This window comes from Sus scrofa, chromosome 6, assembly GCF_054392235.1.
Source record: "Sus scrofa isolate SSC_HxYL_T2T_F1_AM1 chromosome 6, Sscrofa_HxYL_maternal_Yorkshire_Landrace_v2.0, whole genome shotgun sequence".
Lineage (NCBI taxonomy): Eukaryota > Metazoa > Chordata > Mammalia > Artiodactyla > Suidae > Sus > Sus scrofa.
Window position 1 is genome coordinate 59,922,080 of NC_139388.1, and position 25,064 is coordinate 59,947,143.

Here is a 25,064-nt window from a genome sequence, read left to right on the forward strand (position 1 = left end):
CCCCTTTGCTCGGATCTGGGTAGGCTCTGTGACTGTTAGACCAGAAGAGTTCCGCCAGAGTGGCCCCAGACTTGCTTCTGCATCTAGGCCTCAAGAGACTGGCAGACTCCGCTTCCGGTAGGACACTGGCACTTAGGACCTGGCCACCATGCTGGGAGGAAGCTCAATCGTCCTCATGGCGAGGACCCACGGCTCCTGGCCAAGAGTCGCACAGGTCAACAACTCCAGCCAGCTTGCCGGGCATGGGTCTGAGCCACCCCCAGTTAATGCTACATGGAGGAGAGGCAAGAGGTCCCTGCCAAGCCCCACCCAGATTTCAGATTCAGAGCAAAATAGCTAATGGCTGGGGTAGGCCACCAAGGTTCAGGGAGGTTTGTTAGGCAACCAGACGCAGGTACGATCACTAATCCACCTGATGGAGGAGGAAACCCAGGCTCAGAGACTAGGAAGCGACCCGAGGTCCTCTCAGAGCCAGAGACTGGCCAGGCTGGGGTGTGAACCCAGGGCCCTGGAATCCACATCCCAGGCTCTTAACCACGACACCCAGCTCTTATTATTTCCATTGTCCAGGTGGGGAAACTGAAGATCAGAGCCCGGAACTGACCCCCTCACGATCTCACGACTGCTGAGTGACAGTGAGGGCCACAGAGCATGACGTCTGACTCCCAGCCCCGGCTCTTCATCTCCATGCAAGGTCTCCGTTATCTTGTCTGTCTCTCCAGCCAGACCAGAGCTTCCGGCCTCACTCCCTCTTGGGTCCTAAGTCTTCGCAGGGGCCCGGGACGTGAGAATCACCAGCAAAAACTTTGCAGATGAGAGCCCTTCTCTGCACTGTCACTGATGTTTGTCTCTCTCTCTCTCTCTCTCTTTTTTTTTTTTGGCCTTTTTAGGGCTGCACTCGCAGCATACGGAAGTTCCCAGGCTAGAAGGTGAACTGCAGCTGCAGCTGCCCGCCTACACCACAGCCACAGCAATGCCGGATCTGAGCTGCACCTGCAACTTACACCACAGCTCCTGGCAACGCCGTATCCTTAACCCACTGAACAAGGCTAAGGATCAAACCCACATCCTCATGGAAACTAGTCAGGTTCATTACCGCTGAGCCATGATGGGAACTCCCTATACGTGTCTTTCAAGATGCAACTTACGGAGTTCCTGTCATGGCTCAGTGGGTTAAGAACTCAACTAGTGTCCATGAGGACACGGGTTCAATCCCTGGCCTTGATCAGTGGGTTAAGGATCTGGCAGTTGCCACAAGCTGTGGCATAGGCCTCAGATGCGGCTCGGATTCTGTGTTGCTGCGGCTGCAGTGTAGGCCGGCAGTGTGGCTACAATTTGACCCCTAGCCCGGGGAATCTCCATATGCCACAGGTGCAGCCATTAAAAAAAAAAAAAAGACTCAACTTAGATGCCATCTCCCTGGGAGGTCCCTTCGACCCCACAGGCCAGGTCACATGCCCCAAATGTGTTCCAAGTGCCCAGTGTTGCCTTGGCTTACAGCACAGCACCTGCTTGTACAGGTGCCTTCGTCTGCATCTGTTTCCCCTTCAACGTGGAAGCTCTTCATGGGCAGGGAGTGGATGTGACTCACCTGGGTCCCCAGCGTCACCCAGAACATGACGTGGCACACAGAAGACTTAAGTGTCTGTTGAACGACTCAAAGAACGGGTTTCCAGGGAATGAGTTAAGAGAGACAGACGTCAGGAGAGTCATGGTTTTATTGCCGAGTTTCAGGGAAGGGGCTCAAATGCGCCCAATCTCCCTCAGCTTGGCCACCAGGTCCTCCGTGGTCTCCACCTTGACGCCGGCCACACGCTGGGGGGGGTCCTCCACGCTTACCACAGAGAGTTTGGAGGTCAGGTCCACGCCCAGGTCTCCAGCCTTGATCACCTCAATCTTCTTCTTCTTGGCTTTCTGCACGCAGGAGGCCAGCCACAGTTCACGGGGCTGCCGAAGCCCGGCCCACCCTCCGGGTACCCCCTTCCGTGGGTGCCATGTCTGCAGAACCACTCCCGCTGGCTGAACTCTTTCAGACCTGTCCACTGCCCAGGGCACATGTGGCCTCTTTGAGGGCTACACCACATGTGGACAATGCCTGCTGGGGATGCCCTAGGGAGGCTCCTGTTGCGAGAGTCCCCCTTTGTCAACCATCATGGAAAGTCCTTCGCTGGCTAGAGTGGCCTGGAAAACTCCTCCTTCTGGCAATAATAACTCAACGGACTTTTGCCCAAGAGGAGTAACTATAGTCTCCCTGTTGGCTGAGATGATGTCGCATTGAACCCCCACCGTTAGATGCGGTGACGCACTGAACCCTCCCTACTGGCAGAGATGACACACTGAACCCTCCCTGTAGGCTGAGATGATACACTTAACTCTCCCTATTGACTGAGGTGACACACTGAACTCTCCGCATTGGTACAGAGGACCCACAGCCCCAGCCTATTGGTTAAGCTGACTCACTAAACTCATCCTATGGGCTGGGATGACCCACTGACCTCTTCCTATTGGCTAAGATGACACGCTGAACTCTCCTCCTTGGCAGAGATGACCCATGGAATTCATCCCATTGGTTAAGATGATGCACTGAACTCATCCTCTTGGCTGAGGTGACCCACTGAATCCTCCATATCGGCTAAGATGAGCCAATGAAATCTTCCTGTTGGCTAAGATGATGCATTGAACTCTCCCTACTGGCTGAGATGATACCCTGCCCTTTCCCTATTGGCTGAGATGACCCCACAAGCCCATCCTACAAACCATGATGAATAGCAAACTCTTCCTATTAGCCAAGCGACCCCATGCACTCCTCCTAGTTACCCATGATGGCTTCAATGATTCCTTCCTGTTGATGCTGGTCACTAAGACAACCATCCCTAATGAACCAAGATGACCCAATGAAGCCTCCTAACTGGGCTAAGATTACACACGGAAACTTTCCCACTGGTTGGAATGACAGGGGAGCCCTTACTGGCCAGTGACACCCTTCTGTTGGCTGAGGCAACCAGCAAACCCTCCCTGTTTGCATAAACAGCCCCCCCGAGCCCCACTGCTTACGCTGGGCAGAAATGATGCAGTGAACCCTCCCTCACAGTCAGGCCCTGGGCTGCGGCCCTCAGCTGTTCCCCGGCTGTCAGTGGCCTGTCTGCCCAGCACTCACCATGATGTTGGGCAACGTGGCGTAGCGGGGCTCGTTGAGCCGCAGGTCAGCGGTCACCACGGCAGGCAGCTTCAGGCGCAGGGTCTCCAGGCCCCCGTCGATCTCCCGCTCCACTTTCACCTTGTCCCCTTCTAGTGTCACCTGGGAGGCGAATGTGCCCTGGGGAGGGACAGTGTGGGGAAAGCGTGGGCACAGTTAACGCAGGGCAGGCACAGAGCAGGCCCCTGCTGAGTGCATGCACGCACGAACCAAAGACGGAAGACACACGTGGGAGAGTCCCCCAAGGTGACATACGGACCTCAAGTTCAAAACCAGGATGGAGTTCCCATGGTGGCCCAGTGGTAACAAATTCAACACGTATCCATGAGGACGCAGTTTTGATCCCTGGCCTCGCTCAGTGGGCTACGGATCCAGAGTTCCTGTGGCTGTGGTGGATGCCAGCAGCTGCAGCTGCGATTCAACCCCCTTGCCTAGGAACTTCCACATGCCATGGTGTGGCCCTTACGAAAACCCCCCAAAACAGGAGGAAGCCACAGAAAGGGATCTCAAAAATCCAGGGGAGGATGTCTAACCAGGACCCAGGGTCAAATCCTAACTTCCTGAACCTGCCAGTGAACAGGCATTGAGTACTGGGCACTGGGTTTTGTTTTTAAGTTTTGTTTTTGTTTGTCTTTATGGCTGCTCCTTCGGCATAGGAAGGTTCCCAGGCTAGGGGTCGAATCGGAGCTGTTGCCGCTGGCCTACAGCACAGCCACAGCAACTCCGGATCTTTAACCCACTGAACAAGGCCAGGGATCGAACCCACATCCTCATGGATGCTAGTCGGGTTACTTACTGCTGAGCCACACTGGGAACTCCTTATTTCATTAATTTAAAATTAAAAACTGATAAGCAAAAGACCATGATTGTGGTGATGGCTTCATGAGTGTGCAACATGTGTCAAAGCTTACCAAACTGCACACTTTATATATGTGCAGATTATTATACTGACCAGTTTATCTTTTTTTTTTTTTTTTGCCACGCCCATGGCATGCAGAATCCTGTGCCAGGAATTGAACCTGCACAGCAGCTGCAACAACACTGGATCCTCAAGCCACTGCTCCATGAGGGAGTTTACTGTACAGGTCAGTTTGAATTTATTTTCTGGAGTTTCCATCGTGGCTCAGTGCTTAATGAACCTGACTAGGATCCATGAGGACGCAGGTTGAACCCTGGTCTCACTCAGGGGGTTAAGGATCTGATGTTGCTGTGAGCTGTGGTGTAGGTTGCAGAGGTGTCTCAGATCTGGTGTTGTTGTGGCTGTGGTGTAGGCTGGCAGCTGCAGCTCGAATTGGACCCCTAGCCTGGGAACCTCCATATGCTGCAATCTCAGCCCTAAAAAGCAAAAAAAACCAAAAAATTTCTTTAACTGAAGTATAGTTGATTTACAATGTTGTCATAATTTCTACTGCATGGCAAAGTGACTCAGCTACACATGTATTTTTTTTTATTAGCATTCTTTAGCATTCTTTTTATTATGGTTCCTCAAAGGATACTGAATCTAGTTCCCTGTGCTACACAGCAGGACCTTACTGTTTATCTATTTTATATATAAGAGCCTGGGAGTTCCTGTCGTGGCTCAGTGGCTAAAGAATCCGACTAGGAACCACAAGGTTTCAGGTTCGATCCCTGGCCTTGCTCAGTGGGTTAAGGATCCGGCGTTGCCATGAGCTGTGGTATAGGTCGCAGATGCAGCTCGGATCTGGCATTGCTGTGGCTATGGTGTAGGCCAGCAGCTACAGCTCCAATTTGACCCCTAGCCTGGGAACCTCCATATGCCGCAGGAGCGGCCCTAGAAATGGCAAAAAGCAAAAAAAATAAAAAATAATAAAATAATAATAAAAATATATATATATTTAAGAGTTTACATCTGCTAATCCCAAACTCCCAGTCCATCCCTCCTCCCACCCCTCACCCCCTTGGCAATGACAAGTTTGTTCTCTGTGCAGAGATCAGTTTGATCAGATCAGATCAGTCTGTACAGATCAGTTTTATCTCAGCAAAGATATTAAAAACAAAAAACAAAACAGGAGTTCCCTTCATGGTTCAGTGGTTAATGAAGCCAACTAGTATCCATGAAGACTCGGGTTCGATCCCTGGCCTTGCTCAGTGGGTTAAGGACCCAGTGTTGCCGTGAGCTGTGGTGTAGGTCACAGACCCAGCTCAGATCCCGAGTTGCTGTGCCGGTGTAGACCGGCAGCTGTAGCTCCGATTTGACCCCTAGCCTGGGAACCTCCATATGCCGCAGGAGCGGCCCTAAAAAAAAGACAAAAGACAAAAACGAACAAAATAGTTACTGGAAAAAGTTTTAAGTTTGTTTGGAACAGCTTGGGGGGCGTGTGGATCTACTTTTGCAACACTGAGTTTCAGGCATCTAAATTAAGTATTTCCAATGGAAATTGAGCTCCTGAATTGAGATATAAATACAAAATACGCTGTAAATACAAAATACGCACTGGATTTTGAAAACTTTGTACCAAAAACAAAAAGACTGGAAAACAGCTCAATAATTGTCCTAACAGTTATATGCTGAGGTAATATCTTAGATATATTATAAGTAAAATAGGATTACCATCATTTTGCCTTTTTTACTTTTTTTTTTTCTTTTTTCTCATTTTCCTTTCTTTTTTGGCCACCCCACAGCATTTAGATTCCCCGGGCCACATATGGAGGGAGCCGGTGATCAGAACTGAGCCAAAATTGTGACCTATACCCCATTTGCACCAGTGCAGGATCCTTAACCCATGGAATCTGCATCCCAGCGCTCCAGAGATGCTGATCCATTGTGCCACAGCAGGAGCTCCTGCCTTTTTTACCTTTTAATTCAATTTTTTTTTTTTTAATTTTTTGGCTGCTCCTGCAGCATATCTAAATTCCCAGGCCAGGGAGCAAACCCGAGCCACGGCAGTGACCTGAACCACAGTAGTGACAATGTTAGATCCTTAACCCACTGAGCCGCCAGGGAGCTCCCTTTTAAATTTTTTTAATGTGGCTGTGAAAAATTGTCAACGACCCACATCACTTGCATTTCTACTGGACTGGACTGGGGAAGCAGGAGCTGGGGAGGGAGCATGAGTATTTCATCGAGGGTGGGCACGGCAGGCCTCACCGAAGAGGTGATAATTGGGGAGAGACCTGGAAGGGAGTGAAACGCCCCGAGGCCATCTAGGAGAACTGTTCCAGGCAGAGGGAACAGCAAGTGCAAAGGCCCTGGGGTGGGGATGAGTTTTGGTGTGTTGAGAAGCAGCAGGGTAGCCCAGATGAGGCCTGGTGTCCTGGCTGTGTGCCCCTCCTTACCCACTAGAGCAGCCATCTTTTTTTTCTTTTTCTTTTTTTGGCCTGCAGCATTCGGAAGTTCCTGGGCCAGGAATCAAACTCGTGCCACAGCATCAACCTGAGCCACAGCAGCGACAACACAAGATCCTTAGCCCATTGCGCCACCAGGGAATTCCTAGAGTAGCCGTCTTGTCTTACATGTGCCTCCCTCCAGAAGGGCAGGGGTGGCTGTGTTCCGAGCCCTGGGGCCTGGCCCTCCGCAGATGGTCCCCACTCCAGCCTCACCTGTGGCCAGTCCAGAAATCCGGCTGTCATCTGGCCTGTCTGGTTACAGTCATCATCAATGGCCTGAGTTGGGAAAGAGAGAAGATTGTATGTTGATCGGGCTTCTCACGTATCCTTCGGGTCTTTGTCTAGAACGGAGGTTGGCAAACGCTTTTCATCATGAGCCAGGCGGTAAATATCACCCAGGCTCTGTTACCATCACTCAACTGTGCCACTTAGTGCATGAGCAACCAAAGACAATACAAATGTGGGTGCGTTTCTTTCTTCTTTTCTTTTTCTTTTTTTAGCCACGCAGGAGTTCCCGGGCCAGGGATCAGACCCGCACCACAGCAGTGACCTCAGCCACAGCAGTGACCACACCGGATCCTTAACCCACTGAGCCACCAGGGAACTCTTTTGGGAGGTAGCGTTTCAATAAAACTTTATTTATGGGAGTTCCCATCATGGCTCAGTGGAAATGAACCTGACTAGTATCTATAAGGATGCGGGTTCGATCCCTGGCCTCGCTCAGTGGGTTAAGGATCTGGCATTGCTGTGAGCTATGGTGTAGGTCGCAGATGCAGCTCGGATATGCCGTGGCTGTGGCTGTGGCTGTGGCTGTGGCATAGGCTGGCAGCTACAGCTCCGATTAGACCCCTAGCCTGGGAACCTCCATATGATGTAGGTATGGCCCTAAAAAGCCAAAAAACAACAAAATAACAACAAAACAAACAAAAAACACTTTATTTATGAAATTAGGGGTGGCCATGGGCCACAGTTGACCAACACCTGGCCCAGAATGATCCCATCCCCTCACTTGGGCCCAAAGATGGGCAGCCACTTGTTCAGGGGCCCATGAGGTTACCTGGCATCCCCAGGGCCATCTTTGCTCCCTGTCTTATTCCAGAGACCTCGCTGACCACACTGGGGAACTAGATGAAAAGAATCTGGGCCAATGAGAATGGTTCACCCCTGACCCCAGGGGTGGGTTCAGGAATGGGCACAGACCAGCTGGACCGGTGAAGAGACAGCCCTGGAAGCTTTGCTGGAGCCCTTGGAAAAGATGTTCTTTTCTTTCTGCTGGGTTGTCAGACTGGTGGGAAGTGACCCTGGAGCTACAGAAAGTGAAACTGAGACAGAGGAGCAGAGTGTAGGGCATATGTCCAACCCCGGATCAAGCCATGCCTGAAGCTTGCTTACTTGAGTTAATAAGTTTGCTTTTTGGCTTCAGCCAGTTTGAGTCACGATTCTGCCACCTACGACAAATGATGTCCTGACCAATTCATCTGATATCTCTCCAGCTGGGGGCTCTGGCCCTGGGAACTGTTCCTGACAACTAGGATGGGCGGGACCTACCAGTGAATACGGGGGCTTCAATAAGCTGGTATGAGCCCCAGGCCCCACCAAACTGCCTTTTTACCCTCAGCCTCGGTCTTCTGATTTGTATTCCGACTCCCCTGCTGTTTGTCATCCCTCTGTTTTCTTCTACCTGACTTGGGCCGGACACCCAAGTTCCTCCTCTCCCCAGGGGCGGATCTGGCCTGCTGGAATCCCCAGTCCCTCCCACTGGGGCCCCAGCTCCATCTGCGTCTCCTGCCCCCATCTTACTTCACAGCCTCTGACCTTCTTTCTTGGCCTCTGACCCTAAGCCCCTGCTCCCTTGACCGCTCCCCCTCCTCACCCCCTGTCTGTGGCTCTGTTCTTTCTGTTTGTTTACAGTCACACCTGTGGCATCTGGAGCTTCCCAGGCTAGGGGCTGTATTGGAGCTGCAGCTGCTGGCCTACACCACAGTCACAGCAATGCAGGATCCAAGCCGCATCTGCGACCTACACCACAGCTCACGGTAACGTTAATCCTTAACCCACTGAGTGAGGCCAGGGATTGAACCCGCATCCTCATAGATACTGGTCGGGTTTGTTATCACTGAGCCACGACAGGAACTCCCCTGTAGCTCTTCTGACCATCCTCTGCCCCTCTCCTGGATAAGGCCACCAGGTCCGTCCTCGAAAGGGAGGGGTGGGGAGGCCACCCCGAGGAAGGGCATCCTGGGTCTCCTGAGGCCATGGCTGAGCCGGACCGCACATCTGCCTGGCCTGAGAGGGCCACGGGCTTGGCAGGCTTCTAGATGGGTCTTCGCCCCAACTCACTCTCTTAGCCCCCAACCTCCTCCCCAAAGTCCCGGCCTCTGGTCTCTTCCTTTCCAGTCCGGTCCTCAAGGCCCCTGAGGCGACCTCCAGCACCCAGAGCAGCCCCACCCCTCCCACACTCACAGCCACGCCTGCTCCCCAGTGCCTCCCAAAGCCTCAGGTCTGCCTTCCAGCCCTGGCTCTGCCCAACTCTCCCCTGGGCCCTCCACATTCCCTCTGACGGTCCTTCTGGGTCTCCTGTGTCCCCAAGCCAGATGGCGGCACCACTCCTATCACCTCCATCCCCCTTGATCCCCGTGACACAAGCCCTGGCCTTCCAGCCGCGAGTCCTTCTGCGCTGCCCCGCCGCCCGTGGCCTAGGCCTTCTTGATCCACGTGGACCATCGCCACGGCCTCCAAGGCGCCAGTCTCACCTCACGAGACCACGGGGGTCTCCTGAGGCCCACAGGGCCCCTGCGGTCCCCTGTTCAAAGTCTCTAGCAGGGGGAAGAGCAGAGGCCCAAGGGGTTTGGCCTGGGCCACCTGCGTCACGCTCTCCCCTCTCCGGGGGCCGTGACAGGGGAGGGGCCTGGCGCACCTACCTGCTTTCCCAGCAGCACCAGGTCCACCTTCTCCTTCTGGGCCAGCTTGGCCAGGACCCGGGCCACCTGCAGGGGGCCCAGGTGATGCGCCTCTGCAGCCGGCACCTCCACATGGATGCCACGGTCTGCACCCATGGCCAGAGCAGTGCGAATGGTCTCCTGCCGAGCAGAGAAGGGACTTGGCTAGGCTTCTAGGCCCAGGGGGACCCTGGAGTCCAGCCCCCAGCCCCTCCTCCCTCAGACCCAGGCCTGGGGCCCCAGTCCTCCCGCACCTGGCACTGGGCAGGCCCGCAGCTGACAGCAATGACTTCCTTCACCAGCTTCTTCTCCTTGAGCCGCACGGCCTCCTCCACAGCGATCTCACAGAAGGGGTTCATGGAGTGCTTCACGCCATCCATGACCACCCCTGTCCTGTCGGGCTTCACTCGGATCTGCTCAGAGGGAGGGGAAGGCACAGGGTCAGAGGAAGCAGGCGGAAAGGTGGGCGGGGTGCTGGATAGGGTCCCGGAAGGGGGAAGGGCCTTGTCCAGGGTCCCAGGGCTCCAGGGACAGACCAGGTTAGAATTCACAGGCCACCCTCTCATTCGGACAGTCACTGGGTGCCAGGGACATCTGAGTTTGTCTTACTCTGTGGCTGCCCCTTGGGCCTGAAAGAGTGTTTCTCAATTCTTTTCTGTGCCATAACCTACAGCGAGAAAAACATGTCACACCATCCCCAAGGGTATTCTTTTGGGGGACAACCACGCTCGCATATGGAAGTTCCCAGGCCAGGGAGCGAACCCGCGCCACAGCAGCGACCCAACCTGCTGCAGTGACACCGGATCCTTCCCCTGAAGCACCACGAGAGAACTTCTCCCCAAGGGTATTTTATTTTATTTTATTTATTTATTTTATTTACTTTTGCTTTTTAGGGCAGCACCCATGGCATATAGAGGTTCCCAGGCTAGGGGCCTACACCACAGCCACAGCAACGCAGGATCTGAGCCGCACCTGTGACCTACACCACAGATCATGGCAACCCCGGATCCTTGACCCACCGAGCAAGGTCAGGGATCGAACCCGCATTCTTATGGATACTAGTCAGATTTGTTTCTGCTGCGCCACAATGGGAACTCCTCCCTGAGTGTATTTTAAATGCATAACCTATATTTCTACGTAGGCATAAATACCACTGCAACGTAAGTTCTGGTAAATAATAAGTGTCTTGCCTTTATACATCATACTCTGATTTTTTTTTTTTTCCCCCGAGTGTGGGGTGCAGAGGCTTGATGTGGGAGTCTCCGTTTCCAGACCAGGGATTGAACCTGGGCCACAGGGCCAAAAGTGCCAAATCCTAACCACTAGAGCACTAGGGAACCCACTGCCCCATCTTTTTAATGCCCGCCTGCTACATGGATTTCCTGACCCACAGAAAGTTAAGATCGAGTTTGAAAAACATGAACATTGGGAGTTCCCTTCGTGGCTCAGTGGTTAACGAAGCCAACTAGGATCCATAAGGATGCGGGTTCGATCCCTGGCCTTGCTCAGTGGGTTAAGGATCTGGTGTTGCTGTGAGCTGGGGTGCAGGTTGCAGACGAGGCTTGGATCCTGAGTTGCTGTGACTGTGGTGTAGGCCAGCGGCTTGCAGCTCCAATGTGACCCTTAGCCTGGAAAACGCCATATGCCCAAGGGTGTAGCCCTAAAAAGCAGGAAAAAAAAAAAGAAAAAAGAAAAAATCCACTAGCATCAAAGGCCTCTCTCTGCCAAACAGACGGCAAAGGTCCAGGGTCTGCAAGCAAACCTCGCCTGCTCCTTTCCACACACAGGGCATCTTCACTGAGTGGTGACTGTGTGCTCTGAGCTGGAATCCAGGCCCCGCCGTGTGCAAGACAGACGGGCCCATTGGCCTGGGGGGCTCCTGGTCTGGGGCAGGGGGCATGTTGTGAATGATTACCTACGTTTCTCACTTCTCCGCACATGACGTTCCCAGACCGGGGGTCGAATCGGAGCTGCAGCTGCTGGCCTGCACCACAGCCACAGTAACTCGAGATCGGAGCCTCATCTGTGACCTATAGCACAGCTCACGAAAGCGCCGGCTCCTTAATCGGAGCGCGGCCAGGGATGGAACCGGCCTCCTCCTGGTTCCTAGTCGGATTCATTTCCACTGCACCATAGCGGGAACTCACTCTCTACCTTCGTACTCTGTTTTCTTCCCTAGCGCTGCCCACCCCAGCTGCAGGACACATGCTGTACTTACTAGCTCTCTTCTCCCCAGCACAAGGTCAACTCCATGAAGACAGGGACTTGTGTGTGTTTGCGTCATGACAGTCACCCCACAGCCTAGAACAGTGCCTGGTCCATGTGGGTCCACTGTCAACACTTGTCAGGGAAATGAATGAGAACTTGCTCACAAGAGCACCTGTCCATTCAGCATGGAACCTAAAACAGCAAAGCCCTCCCTTTCATTAAAAAGAAAATCTGAGAGTTCCCGTCATGGCTCAGTGGTTAACGAATCCGACTAGGAACCATGAGGTTGTGGGTTCAATCCCTGGCCTCGCTCAGTGGGTTAAGGATCTGGTGTTGCCATGAGCTGTGGTGTAGGCCAGCAGCTACAGCTCCGATTGGACCCCTAGCCTGGGAACCTCCATATGCCACAGGTGCAGCCCTAAAAAAGCAGAAAATAAAAGAAGAAAATCTGGTGGCCAACAAGCACACAAAAAAATGCTCAACATCACTGATTATTAGAGAAATGCAAATCACAACTACTGTGCGGTAGCACCTCACACCGGTCAGAATGGCCATCATTAATAAATCCACAAATAACAAATGCTGGAGGGGGTGTGGAGAAAAGGGACCCCTCCTGCACTGTTGGTGGGCATGTAAACTGGTACAACTACTACGGAGAACAGTAAGGAGGTTCCTTGGAAAACTAAATACAGAACAATACGACCCAGCAATCCCACTCCTGGGCATATACATCCAGAAAAAACTTTGCTTGAAAAACATACATGCACTCATATGTTCATCGCAGCACTATTCACAATAGCCAAGACCTGGAAACAACCTAAATGTCCATTGACAGATGAATAGATTAAGAAGATGTGGTCCATATACACAATGGAATATTACTCAGCCATAAAAAAGGACAAAATAATGCCACTACAGCAACATGGATGGAACTAGAGGCTCTCATACTAAGTGAAGGAAGTCAGAAAGAGAAAGACAAATACCGTATGATATCTCTTATATCTGGAATCTAATATACAGCACAAATAAACCTTTCCACAGAAAAGACACTCTTGGACTTGGAGAACAGACTTGTGGTTACCAAGCAGGAGCAGGAAGGAGTGGGATGGACTGGGAATCTGGAGTTAATAGATGCAAACTCTTGCCTTTGGAATGGATAAGCAACGAGATCTAGTCATTTATGATGGAATATGATAGAGGATAATGTCAGCAAAAATGTATGTGTGACTGGGTCACTTCGCTGTACAGTAGAAACTGACAGAACACTGTAAACCAACTATAATACAAAAAATAAAAATCGTAAGAAAAAAAAAAATCTGGGAATTCCCATTGTGGCTCAGCAGGAGTTCCCGTCGTGGCTCAGTGGTTAACGAATCCAACCAGGAACCATGAGGTTGCGGGTTCAATCCCTGGCCTTGCTCAGTGGGTTAAGGATCCTGCGTTGCTGTGGCTGTGGCGTAGGCAAGGGGCTAAAGCTCCAATTAGACCCCTAGCCTGGGAACCTCCATATGCCTCAGGAGCAGCCCTAGAAAAAGGCAAAAAGACAATAAATAAATAAATAAACATTGTGGTCAGCAGATTAAGAATCCAACTAGTATCCATGAGAATGCAGGTTCGATCCCTGGCCTCACTCAGTGGGTTGAGGATCCAGCGGTGCAGTGAGCTGGGGTGTAGGCTGACAGGTGTAGCTCCAATTTGACCCTTTAGTCTGGGAACTTCCATGTGCTGGGGGTGCAGGCCTAAAAGAAAAAAAAAAAAAGAAAGAAAGAAAAGAAAATCTGGGCAGTTCCTTTATGGGCAGTGAGTTAAGGACCTGGCATTGTCACTGCTGTGACTCAGTTCTATCCCTGGCACCAGAACATCCACGTGCTGTGGGTATGGCCAAAAAAAAAAACCCAGATAAAATCCAAGATAGGAGCTTCCCCTTTATAAATAGGAAGGCAGCCCCCCACACACACTACATCCGTGTAATGGCCTCACCAGGGAGCCGTGGTGGTGGTGGTGGTGGGGTGGCGGCAGTGGGGGTGGGGGCACAACAAGGGAGGGCCCCAGGCCTGCTCCTGCTCTGGCAGGACTCCCGGCTCCAGAGTCCTGACTCCCAAGGAGAAAGGGATGAGAGCCACTGGACACCTGTGCCAGCTTGTCTTCTCCATGGAAGACCTTTGACACTTGAGCTGATTTCAGAAATGCTATTTAGTTCAATTATGTAAGTTGGAAAACACTGGTTGGCCTGAAAAATCGGTGACAGCCTTTTTTTTTTCTTTTCTTTTCTTTTAATAATGATGTTTTATAAATTGAGGGAGACAACTCCCCATTAAGTTTCCAGGCTTTCTCTTTAAGGCGCCAACAAATTAACCTTCAACAGACACAGCCCTGACCCAGGCAGGCAAGCCTCCAATGGCTCCTTAGGCCTTAACTCAATTCAACCATCCTAAGAGCCCGGGGGGATGGTTACTGTCATCAGGACACTCCTTTTATTTATTTCCTAATATTATTTATTATTATTATAATTTTGGCTGTGCCCATAGCATGTGGAACTTCCTGGACCAGGGATTGAACTGTACCACAGCAGGGACAACACCAGATCCTTAACTGCTGGGCCACAAAGGAACGTCAGTCACCTATCCTCATTTTATTTAACTTTAGTTTTTGCTTTTTAGGGCCACACCTGCACCATATGGAGGTTCCCAGGCTAGGGGTCAAACCAGAGCTGCAGTTGCCGGCCTACACCACAGCCACAGCAACGCCAGATCTGAGCCACATCTGTGACCTACGCCACAGCTCACAGCAAGCCCAGAAACTTAACCCATTGGGCAAGGCCAGGGATGGAACCCGCATCCTCACGGACACTACGTTGGGTTTTCAACCTGCTGAGCCACGAAGGGAACACCCTCATCCTCATTTTAAAGGTGGAGCAGGAATTTGCTGGTGGCTCCATGGGTTAAGGATCTAGCATTGTCACTGCTGTGGCTCTGGAACAACAACAAAAAAAGATGGAGCAACTGAGGCAGAAAGAGGCCAAGCAGGTGACCAGGGAAGGCCTCCCGGAGAAGGTGACCTTTGAGCAAAGTCTAGAAGGAGTGGGGAACACAAAGACAGGTCAGACAAACACACACACACACACACACACACACACACACACACACCCCACCGGAAAGGAGGTGCCAGTTTAGGGGCACAGGGTGACATCTGGGCAAACAGGGGATCTCACTCCAGTATGGGAAGGGCTGAGGGACAAGACTGGGGGTTGCAGGAGCGCTCAAGGCCACATCCAGGTAGCCTCAGGGGATGGGGTGGGGGCCTTCCTGGAGGTGGCAATGCCACTGAATCACTAACCTTTGCTGCATTGCTTGGGGTCAAGGTTAGGCAGGCCACGAGAGGGCTAAGAAGCAGAGCTGGGAGGGTGGATCTGGAAGGGCATTCAGGCAGAAGGCACAGCGGGAGCAAAGGAAATGCCAAGAAGCAGCCTGGGCAGTCAGGAAAACATGAGCAGGCGGGAGCTGTGGAGGCACAAAGGGTGAGGAAGGCCAGGAGGCCAGGGCTGGACCCCGAAGGGTCTGGAGCACCAGGCTGAGGGGCTGGGACCCTGTCCTGGGGCTGCTGGGGGAGCGGTGGGAAGATGAGCCACAGCAGGGGTGGGGGTAGGGAGTCAGCCCTGATGATGAGCTACTGGTGGTGCGGGGGTGGGGTGGGGGGGAGGCCCCTCCAAGGCTGGGAGGGGATGGACTGGAGAGGAGAGACTGGGGACCTGGGGAGGAGAGGGTTCAGGTGGGACATGAACTGCTGGAGGAGGGGGAGCAGGACAGGGATGGAGAGGGCTGGAGGGATGGGCTGAGAAACCACAGGCTGTGGGGAGGGGAGGGGAGGAGGGGAGGGGCAGAGGGCTGGGATGGTGTCCAGGGTCTGGCCCGGTAATTAGGTAGTTGGCCGTGTCTGAATCGCTTATTTGTTCAGAAAGGGACCTCAAGGGACACATCCAGGAAGACAGGATGCGATGGAGGGAGCCCTGGGGTGTTGTGGGAGGGGCAGGCAGCTGAGGACATTGCGGGGGAGGGATGATGAAAGGAGCTCAAATAAGGACGGGTTCACCCATGGGCCAGGTCCTGTGCTGGGCGAAGCTCCAACCCAGAGCTCAGTCAAATGGGAGCCTGTCTGGGGTGGGGGCGGGAACGGACAGGTTTGACCCCAGACATCTCAGGTCAGGGACCAGGGCTAGGGGAGAGAGAGGCTTTGGGAGCCCAAAGGAACAGTGAGAAGGGGGCGGGAACCTGGAGGATCAGGCTTGTCCCCAAAAAGGCTGAAGGCAACCCCCCTGCCACTTGCTGCCAGGGCTGTCATTAGGCCGAGGGGCTGTTGAGTGAGGATGGGAGAAACAGAGAGGGGAGCCGGATTTGCCTGCACTTTTCAAACATGACTGCGGCTGCCTAGCTGATGATGTCGCAAGCAATGGAACCTGCAGTGTCCTCACCTGCCTGATGAGATTAATGATCAGTATTAACAGGACCGAATAGGGAAGCTTCTGTTGTGGCACGGTAGAAACAAATCCGACTAGCCTTCATGAGACGGCGGGTTCAATCCCTGGCCTTGCTCAGTGGGTTAAGGATCCTGTGTTGCTGTGACTATGGTGTAGGCTGGCAGCTGCAGCTGCGATTCCACCCCTGGGAACTTCCACAGGCTGGGGGTGCGGCCCTAAAAAGCAAAAGAAATAAAAAAGGACTGACTAGGTTCATCTCTATCAAGGACTCAGAAGGATGCTGCCTAATGCATTAGTAAAAACTATACAGCCAATGCTGGGGACACAGCCGTGGGGTCCCAGTCTGATGCAGGGGGTGGGGAGGGTACAGACGTGGATGGACAGTCCCTACCTTCAGGCTGATTTAGGCCAAGTATGGAGACAGCGTCTCTCTGGGGGACAAGCCAGGCCCTCGGAGACCTTGCCAAGGTTACAACCCTGGCCCCTGCCTCTCTCAAGGAGGATGGGAGCTATTCCAACAGCTTGTCAGGGTGGCTTTTCATCTCTCGAAAGCACACTCCTCCCTTCCTAGCTAGAGCCTCCTCAGTCACCCTGGGGCTGTGACAGTTTCTGGGTTCCCACAGCGCCCCCGTTGGACCTCCATTAAAGCACACTGTGTGCGGTAGTCACGTGAGTGTGCAGTGCAGCCTAGTGGGTGAAAGCCTGGCTTGAGTGCAAAGCACTCGTTGGGATGCGGAGTCGGAGGGACCTGGATAGGAAATCCCGGCTCTGCCCCCTCCCAGCTGAGTGACCTCTCTGTGCCTCAGTTTCTCCGTGTGTTACAGACTCCTCCAGCAGCTGAGAAATAGAGAAGGTAAGTCGCCCTGCAGACAATTCTCAAGAGGGTGAGTCCAGAACTGGGGAACGAGGTCCTGACCCCAGAGGGGCTAGTTTTGAATGAAGAGGGCTCGGGCGTCAGAACCTCTCAGTTCTTGATCTTTGCCCTCAGGTGTGACTTTGACTTTTGCGGTCAGAGCGGCAGAGATAAGAGGTACCAGAAGAACCTCAAACAGTGTGCGCTCGTGACCCCGGAAGCACACGGCCGCGGGGTTCAGGGAGGGGGGGGGGCCCGGTCACCTTCACGGCGAAGTCGATGACTCTCTTGACAGCTACAAGCGCGCGCAGCTCCGCCATCTTCCTGCAGCGGCGACCAGCCGGGTCAGTCTTCGCTCTCGGCTTCACAGTCCGGACGCCCCGCCCCCCTGTCCTTCTCTGCGCCTGCGCCCCGCGCCGCCAGCCAGTCAACCGCTACGGTGCTCGCCTCCCCGTCCGACAGAGGACCAATCGGAAGGCCAGAGGGGAGGGAGGTGGGGCAAGCAGATGCGGACCAATAGAGAGCGGATCTTGGGGAGGGAGGCGGAACCCGGTGGGAAAGGCGAACATCCTTGCGGAGGGAGCGTGGCCGAGAACTAGGGAAAAGGTCGTGCAGCGGAGGGACACATTCCCGGAGAGTTCTCCACTTTTCCCAGTGCCCTCAGATCTTCCCCCTTCCCTAGTTCTCACCTCTTACTCGCCTGAGTCGCAGTGCCCGTGTCCCCACACCTCTGACTCCTCTGCGTCCCCCCGTTCCTTCCATGCCCGTGTTCCTCATCCCATGATTGTGTTTCTAGTTCCCCATATCCGATCTCCCCGTCCTTGTCTCCACTTTTCCTCCATGTCTGGGTCCCTACATCTTCTCTATGCGCCCACGTCCCCTCCTGACTCCATTATCCCTGTGTCCCCGTTCCCCTCCAAATACACCTCCCTTGACCTGTCCAGGTCCGAGTCTCCACTATGCCCGTGACCCCATGTCTACATGTTCCCTGTAGATTCAAGCCCTTACGTTTTCCCTGAGCCTCCAGGTACCCCCGCGTCCCCGTCCTCGCGTCCCCCAGAAAGGCACGTGAAACCGCGGCGGTGGAAGCCCTTCCTTTATTCTGTCCCAGGCAGCTGCGGTCACAAGCACACGGGGAATCCACTGATGGCATCTGTGCTCTGCAGGATCATGTCCGCCAGCAGAAAGCAGAAGCCTAACGGGAGGGGAACGGGAACGGAGGGAGGGTGGAGGAAAGGTGGGTTCTGGGGCGAATGGCCAGGAGGGCCCCGGGGACTGGGGTTTGGGGCTCTAGGGGCATTTCTGCCAGGTCCGCGGGAAAGCCGAGAGTGGAGTGTACTGGGGAGTCTCTGTGGTGTCTTGAGGAGGCTGGGGGGGGGGTCTCTGCAGGGAGGGGAGCGGCCCTCGGGGCAGTCTCCTCCACCCTCCTCCACTGTCCAGGTTACCCGCGAGAATAGAGAAGGGTAAAGCCAGCCACCCCGAAAAATAGGACCAGGAGAAGAAGACGTCGTCTTTCCATGCATTTTTCGCCGTGTAACCTGTCAAGGCGATCAGCAGCAAGAGGCCTGGGCCCCGCCCACCAACCGGATGAGTTTGGCCAGGGGGCTGCACCCCGACCCAGCCTGGCCACGCCCATGGCCTCAGGCCACGCCCTTCTGGGCCTCCTGCTGTTCCCCGTCTCCCAGGTCCCCGCCCCTGACCCCGCCCCTCTAGCGCCTCCTGCGTGGAGCTTTGTCCCCCCGGGACCCGCCACCTCCTCTCGTTCTCCAGCTCATTCCCTCCCGCCCCTTTCCTCGTCCTTCTAGTCGCGACCCCTGGGCTCCTGCCTCCTCCAACCCCCAGGCCCACCCTATGCCGTCTCACCGCCGAGGAAGAAGATGGCGCTCGTGTTCTTGCCCCGCAAGTCGCCCTCGTGACACCGAATGCGCAGCCCCATCATCAAACCCACGATGCTGCAGCCCACCGCCAGCACCATGCATGCCCCTGTCACCGTCAGCATGGCTGGGGAGGGCAGGCCTCATCAACCCCTCTGGCACCGCTTGTGGCCACCACCCCTACCCACCGGGTTGAGGCTGGGAGCAGGGTCAGGGGTTTGGATGCGGACTTGGAAGTTACACCATGAGGGGCCGTTGCAGCAGGGAAAGCAGGTCCCCACGTGGGGGTTCGTGGTGGCTTCTGTTGCAGCAGGGAAAGCAGGTCCCCACGTGGGGGTTCGTGGTGGCTTCTGTTGTGGAGAGGTGGCCGGATCTTAGGCTGGGGTGGGGTCGGGGGCGCCGCAGGATGTGCCCCGCAGTTGTGTTAGGGGAGGGGGCCAGCTGCGGGCGGTGCTGGGGGTGTGGGGGGGGTGTCTGTCCAGTGGGGAGGATCTGACAGCTGAGCGACGAGCCTCACTCTGGCAGGGGATGTTGGAGCAGATGCCCTCTTTACACTCCTGCCACAGGCCACTGTGGCCCCCAGAGTAGCGGATCCAGTAGTTGGAAGCAGTGGACAGAACGGTTAGGATGTTGGCCAAGAAACCCAGCAAGGTGCCCCCCGTCTGAAGGCTCCGCTTCACCCCCATGCCGGGGAGGCTGTGCCGAGGACCACAGAGGCAGGATTGGCCACAGAGACCACCCTTCCCTCCCCCAGGTCCCGTCCAGGGTTCGTTCAAGTCCCAGAGACCCTCTCCTGCATGTCCCTCCATATCCCAGATGGCTGCTCCAGCACCCTGGCCTGGGGTCCCTGCTTCGGGGGACCCCTTCAGGCCCCTCCCAGACCCAAGACCACCTTAGGTATCACCATTTAGGAGCCTCCCTGTGGTCCAGGGACCCCCATCCCCCAGGGGCTGTGCCTTTGGCCTGTCCAGTGCCCTCCCCGCCCCCACCCCCTGCACACATTGAAATGACTCACCCCCAGCTCCCCCCCGGCTCCCGGGGCTTCTCAGACAGAGCCCAGAGGGGCGGGAGAGGAAGGCTGGTCTCTGTGAGGCAGCGGGAGTTCTAGAACACCTTGTCCTAGGGCCATTTAAAGAGATAACACACACACACACACACACACACACACACACACACACACACACGCACGGAGGCAGCTCTTCTAGCAAAATGACAGCTCAGAGTCAGATGGCAAGGCTGGGGAAGCCCAAGGGCCATGACATAGAAGCCCATGCCCTTCTAGAAACTTCTCTTCCCTTGACCCCAGAGGCTCTCCTGGTCTCTGGCTCTTTGTGCTCTTCTGGGTACCCAGGCAGCCTCCTGCTCTTCCTCTCTCCTCTACTGCTCAGTCAGTGCCTATTCTCCTGGAGGCTCCATTCTGCACCTTCCTACCAGCTGAACTCCAGGGACCACTGATGCTCTGAGAGCCTCTCGAACTCCTTCTCCAGCCCAGGTCTCTCTCCTGAGCCTCAGCCTCAGATCCTCACCTGCTTCTGACCATCCTCCAGATCCTGACACTCAACCACATCCTGATGGGGCTCGGCATCTTCCATCAAACCAGGGGTGAGCCCCATCCATCCCACCCAGTGAGTTGGACGCGAGCCCTGGGCACTCTCCTTGCCCCCTTTCTGCTTCTTACCCCACAAAGCCCCTGCATCCCTGAGTCCAGTTCCTCCTGCTCGCTGAATCTTTCTGGTTCCTTCCCTCCTTTTCATCTCATGCCCTGGCCCCCAGTCCCACCTGTGGCATTGCCAAACTCTTCTCTCACCTTGTGGCCTCCCACTCATGCCCCCGAGGGGGCTTTCTGGCACCCAGAGCAGACACTGTCCCTCCCCTGCCCACACTCTTAGCTCCTCATCACCCTCAAGAGAGAGCCAACTGTTGGGTTGGCAGTGCTGGCTCCCACCCACCTCTCCATCTTCATTTCCCGCCACCCCCACATTCTAGTGTCACCTGCCAAGTGCTATTTCCATCCTCTGAGAATGTCCAGCCTCTCTGTGCCTCCACCTTGGGGTCCCTCTGCCTGCACTATCTTTCCTTGATCCCCTTAGAGAAGTTCTTAAACTGTCTCCCCAGAAAGTGCACCTCCACACCCCACCCCTTCCCCAGGCACGTCCAGCCCCCTTCCAGTGCTCGCCCTGGGCTCTGCCTGTCCTCACCGGCCTTGGAGCCTCAGCAGGCAGGGTTCTGTCTGACTCACCTCAGCATCCCCAGCAGGAGGCCCAGCACAAAGGATGCGCTTGGGGAGTTCCCGTTGTGACACAGCGGGTTAATAATCCGACTCGTATCCATGAGGACGCAGGTTCCATCCCTGGCCTTGCTCAGTGGCTTAAGGATGGGGCATTGCCGTGAACTGTGGCGTAGGTCACAGATGCAGCTCAGATCCAGTGTTGCTGTCACGTGGCTGTGGCATAGGCCGGCAGTTACAACTCCAATTCGACCCCTAGCCTGGGAACTTGCGCATGTCACAAGTGCAGCCCTAAAAAAAAAATTAAAAAAAAAAAAAAAAGATGCACTTGGGAAAAGACTTTGAAGCCTTGAAGGAGTGCATTTATTAATGAAATGAGCAAGGAGGACTGAGGTGAAGGTGACAAAGTCAGAGAAGGAGCAAGAAGAAAAGGGCTACAAGGAGAAAGACACTGAAAAATAGAGGTAAAAGGACGAAGAAGAGAGCCAAGGGCCAGACGGAGGGGAGAGAAAGCCCTGGGGTCGTGCCCGAGCCCACACGGGGTGGGAAGCACCTTGGGGGCAGGGCAGGTGACAGGTCTGACTCCTCTCTGGGCACCGTGTCACCTACCGTGGAGCTAGCCAGTTGTTGACTTATGTGGCGGCTGCATAAATGGGGGGGGGAATAACCAGATTCCAGCAAATGTTTGTTGAAAGAATAAAGACACCAAGGGAGGAGGCTGTGGAGGCTGGGAGTCTGGGCTGGAAAGGGAGCTGGCTGTTCCCGAGGTCCCTGATGATGCCTTCCGAGAAGGGAGCCCCAAAGCCAGCGCGCAGGTCACACGCTGTCATAGCCGGCCCGAGGGGCACCAAAGTGAGCGCCCAGACTCAGGCCACCTAGGGTGACAGAGGGAGGGAGGTTAGAGCCCTGGCCCCTGTGCTGCCCCCTCAGAATCCCCAACCGGTCCCCACCCACCCCCGGAACTGCCGGAGCATCAGTTACCTGTACAGAGAAAGAGGACTGTTGAAACCCAGCCCAGGTAGAAGGACCAGGAGAAGCTCCTCTGGATCTGGGAGTGTCTGGGCTGGTTCCAGCGCTCAACAGTGTAGACGGTCATAGCCACCATCAGAGAGAGAGCTGCAGATGGAGGCAAGAGAGACGGCTCCTGAGTCCCTGTCATGGCTCAGTAATAACGAAACCGACTAGTATCCATGAGGATGTGAGTTCGATTGCTGGCCTCGCTCTGTGGGTTAAGGATCCAGTATTGCCATGAACTGTGGTGTAGGTCGCAGATGCAGCTCAGATCTGCTGTTGCCGTGGCTGTGGTGTATGTGGGCAGCTGCAGCTCTGCTTTGACCCCTAGCCTGCAAACTTCCATATGCCACGAGTGCAGCCCTAAAAAGGGAAGGAAGAGAGGAAGGAAAGAGAGAGAGAGCTCAGCCCCTCAGCTGGAACCATCAAGTCCAAGTGCAGGGAGTGGGGCAGTGTAGCCCAGGGGCCTTACCTGCACCAAAGGCTGTGAAAGTTGAGACCAGGGGGCCACGGCCAGGCGCGGACAGCGAGGGTATGCAGGACATGACCAGGAAGCTCACAGAGACCAGGCCCCACAGGGCGGCCAGGATGCCAAAGCTCTGGGTCACATGGATGTAGCCTGCTCGGGAGACGGGACCTCTGAGTGTCTGTCCCCTCCGGCAGTTTCCCACCCCGGGAGAGACGGCCCCCACCCCTTACCTTCTATGGAGCCCTCATCCCCACTTGGCCAGAGGCCTGAGTGAGATGAGAAGTGGGGCCCCTGGGCCTCGAACCAGAAATTTGTGCTCAGGGCAACCAAGACAGACATCAGGCCCAGGGAGCTCGTGAGCAGGGCCAGGGACCGACAGGGCTCCATGGCTGGTGGTGGAGGCTGGGTTTCTGGGTCCTGGGTGATGAAGAGGCTGGCGATCCAGGCTTCCGGGTCTCAGAGAGGGGAGGAGGCTGGGCCCCCCTAGACACCTGGGTCCACTGAGCTCAAGAAAGAGAAACCAGGCGGCAGTAGGGGTGGCTGGGGGTGGAGGAGGAGGTCGGACCGCACTCCTTCAGATCAGATTGGTCTGGCTTCACCCAGTTCCTGGCAGCTGACTCTTGTCACACACACCCTCCCTTCCTGGCTTGCGCTGACACCGTCCCCCCCTCCCTGAGGTTCCCCTCAGAGCCTGTGGTGCTGGCAGAGGGCCCTGAAGATGTCACATTGTCTGTGGTTTGAATGGTTGATTTGTCACTTGCTTCTCTGTCTCTACAGAAGGTTCTATACCTCCTCCTCGACGCCCTCCACACCCAGGGGACCTTCCTGGAAGAGGTGAGAACTGGCTTGGGGGGCCCAGAGGTGGGATGTGGTGAGTGAGGCCGGGGTGTGAGTTGCGTGGGAGGGGGGCATGGCCAGAGGGGACAGTTGAGGGATGCATCATGCTTTCCTGTGGGTTCTGCAATCTTCCGTTCTGGGAGCTGCCGGCCCCAACGCTAGGGTCTCCATAGAAGGAGGGGACGGGAGGCCAGGGGACAGGACTGAAGGAGGAAGGTGCTAGAAGCCTAGACTCTGGGTCCTGAGGGCAGGGGCCCTCAGGCCTGGGGCTCCTGGCTTGGAGTTTATGCCCAGGGCAGGTAGCCAGCCATCACATTTTGAAAGTTTGTGCAGGAGACCTGCCCACATCCTTCTCAGATAGATGAGTTTACAGATGGTTTTTCTTCGGGTGGAGCCTTCAGCAGGGTGGGCTTTATGTCCAGGATCTGGGTTTCTGTGGTCAGGGAGTGGGGTGGGGTATAAAGAATGTCGGTGCAAGACTTTCAAGCCCCACCACACACAGACACACACACACACACAGCATGGGGTCCTGGGCCACACCCCACCTGTGAGCAGATGGAGGGTGAAGGTTCCACAGCCCAGGTAGAAGGCCCAGGCGACCGTGACCTCTGTGGAGCAGGAATGACCCGGAAGAGGACTTCTCTCATGAAGACAAACAGAGCCACCCGTCCCAGGACAGCTGGAGAAGGGGAGAACCAGAGGGAGCCAGGAGGCTGGGTCGTCGTCCTTTAGAGGCTGTGGTTTGTAGGCCCCCATCCCTCACCCAGATCCTCCCCAGGGGGCTAACTCACCACTCCTGAGGACAGGCTCCCGGAAGGGGATCCAGGTCCTGAGCTGCTGGGACACCATTGCAAAAATGGCGGTGGTTGGAGTTCCCGTCGTGGCGCAGTGGTTAACGAATCCGACTAGGAACCATGAGGTTGCGGGTTCGATCCCTGCCCTTGCTCAGTGGGTTAACGATCCGGCGTTGCTGTGAGCTGTGGTGTAGGTTGCAGACGCGGCTCGGATCCCACGTTGCTGTGGCTCTGGCGTAGGCCGGTGGCTACAGCTCCGATTCGACCCCTAGCCTGGGAACCTCCATATGCCGCGGGAGCGGCCCAAGAAATAGCAACAACAACAACAACAACAACAACAACAACAAAAAAAGACAAAAGACAGAAAAAAAAAAAAAAATGGCGGTGGACGTGGCTGCCGTGAGGAGCAGCTGGGCAGGCTCCAGAAAGTCTGGGCTACCGGGTGTGGTGACGGGGGCACAGCACAGAGCCCATCTGTGATCTTGACCCCAAACACAACCCCATCCTACCTTCGGCTCCAACCCCTTCCTTAGCCCCAGCCCTACCTTCCACCCAACCCCATTCTCATTCCCAAACCCAACTCTGAGCTGGATCCCACCCTTAACCCCAGCTCCAAGCCCACACTCAACCCCATCTCCCATCTCAATCCCCAAACCTAACCCCATTGGCATTCCCCATCCCAACTCTAAACTCAATCCCTTCCCCAACCTCAGATACAATCCAATCCTTAACCCCCAACTCCACCCCCTAAATTTAACCCCATCCCTATCCTCCAACCTCACCTCATTTTTTTTTTTTTTTTGGTCTTTTTAGGGCCATGCCCGCAGTGTATGG

At 55.0% G+C, this 25,064-nt stretch overlaps 3 protein-coding genes and 1 long non-coding RNA gene across 5 annotated transcripts; 1 reads left to right on the forward strand and 3 right to left on the reverse strand.

The window, feature by feature from the left end:
* Positions 1–1,700: 1,700 nt before the first annotated feature.
* ETFB (electron transfer flavoprotein subunit beta) lies at positions 1,701–17,372 on the reverse strand. Of its 2 annotated transcripts, XM_005653290.4 has the most exons (7): positions 17,282–17,372; positions 16,160–16,380; positions 9,738–9,896; positions 9,466–9,624; positions 6,758–6,820; positions 3,158–3,316; positions 1,701–1,914 (listed from the first exon to the last, which is right to left on the reverse strand). In XM_005653290.4, the coding sequence occupies exons 3-7, from the start codon at positions 9,861–9,863 to the stop codon at positions 1,744–1,746; spliced, it is 678 nt and encodes a 225-aa protein (XP_005653347.1). In that variant the 5' UTR covers positions 9,864–9,896; positions 16,160–16,380; positions 17,282–17,372; the 3' UTR covers positions 1,701–1,743.
* LOC146402425 (uncharacterized) lies at positions 17,314–21,459 on the forward strand. Its single transcript, XR_014806617.1, has 4 exons — positions 17,314–17,457; positions 18,185–18,255; positions 18,459–18,703; positions 18,824–21,459. It is a non-coding gene; the product is annotated as an uncharacterized LOC146402425 (long non-coding RNA).
* On the reverse strand, positions 18,098–19,952 carry CLDND2 (claudin domain containing 2). The gene is made up of 5 exons (XM_013995062.3): positions 19,908–19,952; positions 19,410–19,588; positions 18,882–19,019; positions 18,464–18,583; positions 18,098–18,213 (listed from the first exon to the last, which is right to left on the reverse strand). Exons 2-5 carry the CDS (start codon positions 19,576–19,578, stop codon positions 18,140–18,142), a joined length of 501 nt encoding a protein of 166 aa, XP_013850516.2. The 5' UTR covers positions 19,579–19,588; positions 19,908–19,952; the 3' UTR covers positions 18,098–18,139.
* Positions 21,457–23,195, reverse strand: NKG7 (natural killer cell granule protein 7). The gene is made up of 4 exons (NM_001244529.1): positions 22,830–23,195; positions 22,603–22,749; positions 22,101–22,235; positions 21,457–21,994 (listed from the first exon to the last, which is right to left on the reverse strand). The coding sequence occupies exons 1-4, from the start codon at positions 22,984–22,986 to the stop codon at positions 21,936–21,938; spliced, it is 498 nt and encodes a 165-aa protein (NP_001231458.1). The 5' UTR covers positions 22,987–23,195; the 3' UTR covers positions 21,457–21,935.
* Between the last annotated feature and the right edge of the window lie 1,869 nt (positions 23,196–25,064).